General features: G+C 36.1%; 1 protein-coding gene across 1 annotated transcript; it reads right to left on the bottom strand.

Moving 5' to 3' along the window:
* Positions 1-6,615: 6,615 nt before the first annotated feature.
* On the bottom strand, positions 6,616-9,048 carry LOC133033208 (thaumatin-like protein 1). The gene is made up of 3 exons (XM_061107865.1): positions 8,533-9,048; positions 7,770-8,439; positions 6,616-7,253 (listed from the first exon to the last, which is right to left on the bottom strand). The coding sequence occupies exons 1-3, from the start codon at positions 8,600-8,602 to the stop codon at positions 6,968-6,970; spliced, it is 1,026 nt and encodes a 341-aa protein (XP_060963848.1). The 5' UTR covers positions 8,603-9,048; the 3' UTR covers positions 6,616-6,967.
* Between the last annotated feature and the right edge of the window lie 1,300 nt (positions 9,049-10,348).

Raw genomic sequence — 10,348 nt, 5'->3', positions numbered from 1 at the left:
AAAAACGTGTCAAATTAAAATTTTTGCTTTAAATATTAAACTTTGCAATATAATATAATAATTACAAATTCCGGGATCCCGTTTTTAAACTTTGTAAAATTTACTTTTCAAACTATACATTCAAAATACACAAGTTCTAGGTCGCACAACGACTTTCAAAATATAACTCCCAGATGTCCCGAGACCGAACACTCCAGGTCGCGCCGCTTGACATGTACAATCTCACCCGAGCTCAGGTTCATTCTTGTTCAGCCTTCGCCTTTCCTTTACCTACACATGGAAGCAGAAACTGTGAGTCAACAGACTCAGTAAGAAATGCATATAACATACCATATAATTTCCGACCTGTAAATAGGCGCCCATACACCTATTTACAGAGCTTAACAGATGAGTATGAACGTTCAATACCAGGGTACAACCACTATACCACATACACATCGTACCTCACTGTACGAGTGTTGGTAGGGTTTAACCCGATTACTGAGTAACACTGAGTGATGTACCACACACCTTAGCATTTTCCCATGCTTGTGTTGGTATCACTGTATCGTACTCACAATCACAATAATCACTATACCAATGCACTCTATAACTTATTCATACAAGTGTTGGTAGTGCTTAACATAATTCAAGCATGCATATATAAACACATATACACACATTCAGATAATCACATCATACATTATACACAGTTCTTACCTGTTTTCCGAATTCAAGTGTGCTGGCCGACCTGAACGGAATTCACGTGCTAGATGGATGCCCTAATCACAATAATTGCAACACAGATGAGTGACTCGCTAAATCACTTTCCGGGACTTTAAACTTGAAACTAAAAGTTTCCCTATCGATAAACCTCATGGCAATACCCTAAATATCTCAAAATTGGCCAAAACTAGGGTTCTGGAAATTCCCCCAACAGGCAGACCGGTTCCCAACCGGCAATCCGGTTCTGGGTCACCAACCGGTCGACCGGTTGGTACTGGTCTCCCAGAACTGGAATTCTGGTTCTGCTGCTGGGAACCAAAAATCATCCCCCTTAATTCAATTCAATCCTAAACCTTACCAAACTCTCCAGTATACCTATACAATGTATAAACATCCATTTCCAACCAACAAATCACAGAACAAACCAATAATTCAAATTATGCCATTAAAGCTCAAAGCTTGAGTTTCAAAACTCAAGCTTGCTTAGAATCAACATCAAGCAATAAAATCAGTTGCTAGGAACTTCAATCAACTCAAACTAACCCTAGAATTCGAATCCTAAACACATCAAACCTTAACAACCCTTAATTTACAAAATCACCAATTCAACCTAACTTTAAACTTGAAAACTAAGAAGGGTTTCCTTAGAGCTTACCTTAATTTGAATCTCCCAAGCTTCCTTTGCTGAAAACTCCAAGAATCAACAGCCTTTCCCCCTTGATTTATGCCCCAGCCGAAAGAGAAAAGAGAGAAAGAGAGAGTTCTCTTCAATTTTGGTTTTTCTTTGTTTTTTCCTCAAATGAAAATGGTTTTTCCCCTAATTAATTCTTGCTGAAAAACAATGTGCTAGGTGTCACTAAAATAACCAGCCACCTAACCTCAAATAAATCAAATGACTAAATTGCCCTTTAGACTTAAAACTAGGGTATTTCTAAAGCTAGGGGTAAAATGGTCAAAATCCATAACCCCGCTCAATCCCGATAATTTATTTTCTCTAAAATATTTCCCACTATGAAATAGAGTTCTAAACTTACCAATGTGATCAATCTAGCCATCCATCGCATTTTCCGTTGTCGCCAAGCAAAAATTACAAAATTAACATATTTCACATATAAGCTAAATAATACCCCTAGAGTTTAATAAAATCTCTGGAATTGAGAAATTATAACTCTAATATTTATTTCTAAATATTGGGGTCCACATTAAAATTAATTCACAAATAATAGTAAAATAATAAAAATTAGTGCTAATTGCCTTTACTAATCCACATTACTAGAGCGGTCATTACAGATATGTTCCAAATTAAAGATTAATCTTTATGTGGTAATGTGTCTTGATTCTTGAAAGATTCATTTATTTTTGGAAATATTGTTGGGGATTCTAGTTTCCTTTTATTTTTTTTAAAAAATAAAAGGGGAAAGGAGTTGAGGAGTGGGCGGTTTCCATTTTTGTGTTCATGGACTGGCGGTTACCATTTAATTTTTCAAAATTGGTTTCCTTTTCTTGTCTTGTGTCCAAGTTTATATAAACTAATTTTTGCCATTTAACTCACCACCTACCCGAACCCATTTTCTTGTTTCTTGTGTGTTTCTGTTCATCTTCTCTTTCAGATCCAAAATGGTGAGAACCAAGAATCTAGGGCACACTAAAAAATTGGAAGAAACCATTGCAACTCCTTCCAATGCTCCCCCTGCTGCTTCAGCTTATCCTCCTGCTATTGCAAAGCCTGGAGATTCATCGCTTCCCCAGCGTGAATCTCAAACCGAGAAGCCAAAACGTCCACTCAAGCAAGTTGTTTGCAAATCGGTAAGACCTCTTCGCACCTGGTCTTCTTCATCTGAATCTTCGAAGGAATCTCCTCCTCCGTTGGCAGTTCCCCCTCCTGCTGCATCAATTCCTGGCTCCACTCCAACAGGCCCTTCTTCTCGAACACGAGCCCAGCAAGCCTCTGTTGAGAAGGAACTTCGAGCCTCTCAATCTCGTGATAAGACAGTCCCTCCAGCCAAGTAGAAACTCAAGTCTAATCCACCCTCGGCCTCTTCAAGTTCAGAAGAAGAGGATCCAATGGAAGTCTCCTCAGACAAATCAGTGTCTCTTCATTCTGAGAAGGACAGTGAGGACACAGAACTCGAGCCAGAGCCTCCTCGATCAAAATCTGCTTCTGCAGCAAAGGCCTCTGCTGCTGCCAAAGGCAAGTAGCCTATGGAAGATCCTTCTTCTGGTAATGTCCCTTCATCTCTGTCTGGTTGCCCTCGATTTTATTATCGTGATAATGAACGTGACTGGAATTTATATGCAAACCGTAAGTTTGAAAGTGAGAGGAACTATGATTTGCATGCTCATCGTGTTTATGGTATTGTAAAGTTCATTCACTTTCGTCAATGGGAAAACACTCTCACTGGTTTCATTGGATACATTACAAATATTGTTAAGGATTTCTATGCTAATCTCACTGATGATTTCCTTGATGAGAATTCTAGACTATATCGACGAGTTTATGTTAGGGGTCATTGGTTCTCTTTTTCTGAAAAGAATATTGCTCAAGCTTTGCAATTGCCCGAGAATGTCTCCAATGCAGTCATGTCCATGGATCGTGAGTTGATGCTCTCTGAACTCACGGGTTCTCGTTCAGAATTGAAACCGGGGGAGAGTCTTCGAATCACTCACCTCACTTTTGCTCATGCATCTCTTATGCGGTTTGCTTTAAGAAATTGGGTTCCTAATTCAAACAAGACCGTAGTGTCTCAAGATGTGGCTTCACTCTTATACCGCATCACTTCTCGAACTTCAATTGATTTGGCCTCCCATATTCTGAACCAGATTGTCTCCTTCCGAAGAGGTAAAAAGCCAACCTTTAAACTTGTATTTCCAAATCTAATTTATAAGGTTTTATCTTCTCAGAAGAATGTGGCCCAATCACATGAAACACTTGAGCCTCCTATCAGTGGACCTACATTCCAACCCTCTGAATACTTTGATGGTGTGTTTCAAAAACGGCCAAAGGCTGGTGCTGTTGCTGCTTCTGCTGCTGCAAGTTCAAGTTCTGCTGCAGCAGAACTCCTGGAAGTCAAGTCCGAAGTTCAGAATGTGCATAATCGCCTTGCAGCAATGGAAGAAGTTCAGCATGAGATGTCCAAGCAATTGACTTCTTTGGTTAAACTCTACCATCACTAAGTTATTTTTTTCTTTGCTTTTGATTGAACTTATCTCTATTTTTCTTTCTTTGTTTTTGCTTTGGCACTCCGATAAACAAAAAGGGGGAGAGATATTTATTTTTAATTTGTTTGTTTGCCCAACTCTGGACCCTTTTCCAGGGGGGGTTGTGGTTGGTTAGTACTTGTGAACTTATCTTTTAAAAGTTAGCTTGTTTTTGGTTTTTCTTATATTTGATTGTGTTACTCAGGGGGAGTAGTTTCTTTTGCTCTTGCTAACTTTGCCTTGCAGGTACTTTATGTTAAAAATTATTTTATTCATCTAAAGTGCCAAAATGGGAGATTGTAAAGTCTTTTTTTGGCAAGTTAGTTGACAAAATAATTTTTTCATTTATGGTAAGATTGCTATGCATTCATATTCGATTTCTTGCCTTATAAATTCGGTTTGTAGTTGCTCTTTTCCTTGTTTGGAAAGTTGCACTTTCAGCTGAACTTTCCTTTGTTGAAAAACTTCTCAAAAGAGAAGGAATTCTCTTTTGGAAAGTTGTTTTTTTTAGGGAAACTTTGATTATTGACTTTTCCTTATTGATTTCGATTGTATCTTGATACAATCAGAATGTCTAATCTGTTTTTGGCAGGAATCAAGCATTGAAAGAAGATCGGACCCGATTTTAGCAAGTTTCCCGTTTCTGGTCAGATCTGCTGCGTCAGCAACCGAATCTGATGTAGCAAATCGTGTTTCTTAGGAAAGTTTTTGTACCGCTGTAGATTCGAACTTGTGGTTGCCTCTTTGGTTTCTATGGTCTATAAATAGAGCCTGGAGAGCAACCATTCGAACTACTTCATTATTCATTTTTTGCATTTATCTTTTGAGAGAAGAGAGTGGTTCTTTGTTTTGTGAGAGCCTAGTTGTTCATCTAGGTTCTAGTTGTCTATTTCTGTTCTTACTCTGTCCTAGAGGTTGTGAAGAACTACTTGACTGAACAAGAGATTGGTCTGCGGGAGAAGACTTGATAAAGCCTTACTTCGGGAGGAAGTAAGCACTTGGTCTTCGGGAGAAGACTTGTTGAAGCCTTACTTTGGGAGGAAGTAAGCACTCACACTTCAAAGACGAAAAGAGTTCGGGCTTGAAGGTGTTTCAAGAAGTTAGATTCTTAAAGTGGATTACAAAGGATTGCGGCAATACTTTTGAGGGAGTCTAAACTTGTTTAAGTCAATTATCTTTGTAATTTTGATACTTTATTAATTGATTTCATTCTCTGGGCGTGGCCCCGTGGACTAGGAGTGTTCGGGAGAACACTGATACCACGTATAAATCTCTTGTGTCAAGTTATTTATTTTTCTGCTAATATTTTATATTCTGCCTGCTTTGTTTTGTTGTAGCAGAATTACTTTCTGCTTCTGCAAACGCTTACAGTTTTATAATTTCTTATATATAACTGACATTTTGCAAAAACACGATTTTTCACTAATTTAGTAGAGTCGTTCATATAAACCGGGAAATCGCGGTTTAAATCCGGACTACTACAATCCGAACCATTGTAAACTGTAACCGGAGAAACTGTTTTTGGTGGTTTGGTCAATCCGGACCGTTTACGTCGTAATGGTTCGGTTGCGGTTCGTAATATATAATTAACGGTTAAACTGGACCAGACCGTTTATATATGACTATATGTATAATTTAGAACTTTTTTGTATGTCAAGTTTTTTATTGTATAAATTTTAAATTTTTATGTTATGTTTGGCTTTTGAAAATATTTTTATATCATTATTTATATCTTATAGATCTATTACTTATCATATTAAATCTATATTTTAAAAAATAAAATTAAAAACTTAGTAAAAATAGTACAATTATTAAAAAATATGAATAATTATTAATTCCACATAAACCGTAGTTTCGAACCAAACCAAACCGTTCTTAATGGTTTGGTTTGAGAAATTTTTTGGTCTGGTTTGGTTTCTAATATTGAAAAAACCGTTATACTGGTTTGGTTCAAAACTTATGAAAATTCGGACCAAACAAATTCGTGAACACCCCTATAATTTAGTACCATAAAACCAATACTTTTTGAACAACTTAACCTTTGTATAAGTTGCATCCTGCCAATGGCAAAAGACATCTCTCTTCTAATAAAAAAAAATCATTTTCCTTCGAACATTTACAATTTTTCCGTGAGCAATTATTTTGAGGTGTAATTGAGCGCTTTTGTTTTGAGGATAACGACATTTAGAAGTTGTTTTATTCTGGGAACACCATTGTTGATAAACTATCGTGCACTCTTTGTGCTCAACTACAAAATGTCTTAAAGAAAGTGACAGAGTTCACGATTGAACTAGAATTATCAATCGATAAAGAAAGCGACATAGTCCACAACTCATCCAGAATTATCAATCGGTAAACTTATTCCAATTTATTTTTACTGTGTAACACCAATTACCAAATCATTTCACACCCTTGTGAACCAAATGATAATTATTGGTTTCTCTTCTATTAAGTTATTAAATTCCTTTCCCATTACAGAGAAATCCAACAATATAATAGTAACATAAAGGAAAATAAAATTAGTATAAAAAAAATCCTTAAAAGGTGTCCTTTTGTGAAGACAAAGCCAAGAATGAAACCCCACTCACATTGAAAGGACTTGACCATGTAATCTTCGGCACAATAAAGATATATAACTAGTGAACTAATCACTCACAATAAAGATAATGTACAAAATTAATTAATCAAGACAAAAATAAAAACAAAATCATAACCCCAAAATAAAGTGGATCCGAACCTAGTTTGTATTCTTTAACCAAACAACAGAAGGGACTTAAAAGGAAGCTCAAGTGGGAAAGAAAAGGGCCTAAATATTCTCAATAAACCAAAAGGAAATGAAGGCCCTCTTTTTTTGAAATTAAAGAAAACGTGTGTGCTACAGGAATATTTTGGGAGAATCTTGAAGAAGTAGGTGGTTTACAATCTGGATGAATCTGTCAGCTTTCCTAGAAAACACAAAACTCTACTAAATTACTGCAAACTGAGAAATATTTCACATTGGAGAAAAACTACCAAAAAAAAAAAACAAAAACCAAAAAACAAAAGCCAAGCTCATGAATCTAGGTTACAACTTTCTTAATAAGATGGAATAAAAAGCTACAAAGGCTATGAGTGCAACACGTAGAGTTGAGGGTGATAAGACTGTTCTTGGTGAGTCTCCCATTGCCAAACCAGCCAACCATGTCCCATCTGCTAAAAGGGTTCCTCCGGATCCACTTCCAGTACCCGACCCGGATCCTGCTTCAGGATATGTTACCTCGGGTTGTTGCTGTTGTTGTCCTGGATCCGAATACGTTGCCCCGGATTGTGACCCTGCTGCTGTTGGCGTAGTATCTCTTGTGGATTTTTGGCTGAACAGTCCCACGAGCATAAAATTAGATAACTAATTAATATAAAGTAATGATTCAATCTAGCAAAGCAACGACTTGATGATGTTATTATTTCATCAGATACTTTGTCCAGATTCTCTACTCTGACACATAAATATGGGCAATGAATGACGGAAAGGCTAAACCCAACTACCTCAATTAAAATAATACACTCTAAGAAAATAATATAGGGAGATTAATAAAACCATTAAAAGGGAATATTTGGCACCATGAATTAAACATAAAACAATGATAGATCTATTTTCTCAACCAAAGAAAAAAGAATGAATTGTTAGATTCAGTGGAGCATTTCCTAACACTACTTACACTAATACTAACCCAAAATAACGTTAAAGATTAGATATTTGAACAAATGAGCTTGAAAGAGACCTACTTTCACAAAGAAAAACAGAAAAGAAACAAATTATTCTAAAACTAAACTATCAATAAAAAGCGACCCAAAGCATGAGTAACAAACACTAAACACGAAACAAATACCTTGGTGAAGATGGACAAAACGTCACCGTATAATCAGCTCCCGTACACGTAAACGTACTAGTGGCATCGTCGTAGGCGTAGCTATACGATCTGGGACACGCGGACTTGAACATCTCAGAGTAAACTGACGGCCTGCAAGTGGCGGGTGTACCATACGCGCCGCTGCAACAGTATTCTGGCGTCCCGAAAGCCTCGCACGCGCTCTTACACGCGTTACCGTTTCCGACCCTCAACTCCGACGGGCATTGCTGGTTCAAGTCGGTGGGGCAACCCGTGGAGGCGCACAGGCCCGACCCGCCAGTTCCTTCAACGACCATGGGCAAGTTATAGCCGTCGACGAGGCTGACGTCGTAGAAGTCCTGCCCGCCGGTTCCTAAAGTGAACTCGGCGAGAGTCGCTGGCGGTGCAGCTCCGGCGCCGTTGCACTCGACCACGCCAGAACCACAGTCTCCGGTGAGACAGGACCCGGATCCTGATTCATCAAAAGTACAACCCGTCCGACCCCAAAAACGACCCGACCAACCCGTCGGAGCCAGGAAAGATCGAGAGGTGTCCTTTGGTAGCTCGAATCCTGTGCTGTCCAGTCTTGGGCTTCCGGCATTAGCTAGAATGCCCGGCCAAACAGTGTAGTCACATCGATTAACGAAGTTAAAGGTGGCAGCTGAGACGCCTGAAAAAAGAAAAGAAAAAAATAACAAGAGTTTTTGTTATTTGTCTTTGTTTATAAAGAAAAGAATCTCAATGAAATGAGTGTCTAGTTTACCTCTGGAGGTGAGAAGTAGGACGACAAAGCTGAGAATGAGTGAAAATGAGAACCTTGAATAAGGATCCATGAAAATGTGGTTTCTCAGTTCAGTAGTAGCGATGTTGTGGTTTTTGATGGGGTTTCTTAGAGTGCTAGAGGTAGAAGATAATGAACGTGTATTTGGGGTTTAAGATAATGAAGGTCACGACCCCAGGAGGGAGACAGTGAGGACTGTGAGAAATGACAAATGGGTTCTACTTCCGGAGGACTGGGGTTCAATACTCCATTAAAGCTGATTTTCTTCAATCACTCACTCACTCTCTCTGTGCTACTGTCAAAGTAGGTGTTTTTATATTTGCTTTTTTTTTCTTTTTTTTTTCCAATTATATAAGTGAGAGGGAGTACTGTCCATTAAAAAAATCGCATAAATGAAAAGAACTCGTAACACTTCATTTATATTATGGGCAGGACATGAGAACGCTCCATATATTATGTGAAACATATTTTCTGGAGTAATTTTTAAATTTATGGTACACGAACTTTTGAAAAAGTCCAACATTTCAAAGTAAAATAAAAAATAATAATTAGCGGCGAAACTTTTTTTTGGTTAGGACAGTAAATTGATAGATAGAAGGAGGGGTTACAGGGGTATACAATAAAATTCATAGTATTCTAACTTTCTAAGGGCATGTCAAAATGCTCTATAAGAATTAGACAGTAATGTTATAAAGTTTATAGTTAAAAAAAAATATATTTTTTTATTTTGTATTGATTAAATTTTCTGTTTTATTAAAGAGTGTATACTATGTTTTATTTAAATATAAATTTGGTATATTATATTTTCAATAATACTTATTTGATAATCGGTGTTTTAAAATCATACATATTCGGTATCCTAAACTCAATAAAATTTTATCAATACGATCAAACTATCTTCAATTTTATAAATTTTAAATTTAATTATTTGATTACATATAACTAAAAACTGTTTGGTCAAATTAATAAAATTATATTGATTATATTTTACTTTAGGGTACCAAATATGTTTTTCGTATAAAAACAAGGTACTAAACAAGTATATTCCCTTTATTAAAAGATAAAATAGATCATGTATTTAACAATCTTTAATATAACCAACTTGAACATAATTTCTAATGCGAACAAATTCAAAAAATGTAAGCAGTTTTATTTTGACAAAAAATCAGCTCAGGTACTTATTTGTACCATCTTAGAAAATACAGGTTTTACTTTTTCATTTAACAAAATATAATGTCTAATTGATAACTTTTGCAAAACACACGGTCCAAAATGATGTTTACTCTTTAAAAAATACTCATTTTATTTTCTTTATCATATCAAAAGAATAACTACAAATTACATAAATAAAAAAAAATAGTAACAAAATTTTAAGAAAGATATAAAAATTTTACACATAAATAATGAAATAATTTTAAGAAAAAAATCCAATTAAAACTTATCTCATGAAAATTCTTGGATCCTTCAGTAAAGTAAAAATATCTCTATAAAATAAATATATAAAATTTAAATACCACACTACTTAATTCATAATATTAAATTAAAATAAAGATTTAATTTCAATGTTGACAAAATATTCTAAATTATTATTTTTATGAAAAAAAATTTATATTTGATATCACTGGACCGGAAGGTGTCACTGCTACCTCACGCCATTCTTAAGATAAATATTAACTTAATAAATATTTAATATTCTATCCAAAGCATGAGGGGCATCCAAGAGTACACGCCTAGCTCTAAACGAACACTGAAGTTAGAGTCAAACGCCGCCCTCCAAAAAGATGCAAGTCTCTCAAAT

The sequence above is a fragment of the Cannabis sativa genome, unplaced genomic scaffold, assembly GCF_029168945.1.
Source record: "Cannabis sativa cultivar Pink pepper isolate KNU-18-1 unplaced genomic scaffold, ASM2916894v1 Contig3, whole genome shotgun sequence".
In the NCBI taxonomy this organism is placed as follows: Eukaryota; Viridiplantae; Streptophyta; class Magnoliopsida; order Rosales; family Cannabaceae; genus Cannabis; species Cannabis sativa.
This window is presented reverse-complemented; position numbering and strand designations above follow the sequence as displayed.

Coding starts and splice junctions, on each gene's coding strand:
- LOC133033208 (XM_061107865.1), bottom strand. CDS start 8,602: ATGGATCCTTATTCAAGGTTCTCATTTTCACTCATTCTCAGCTTTGTC. Junction 8,440..8,532: donor CCTACTTCTCACCTCCAGAG/GTAAACTAGACA, acceptor TTCTTTTTTCAG/GCGTCTCAGCTGCCACCTTT. Junction 7,254..7,769: donor TTTTGTCCATCTTCACCAAG/GTATTTGTTTCG, acceptor GGGACTGTTCAG/CCAAAAATCCACAAGAGATA.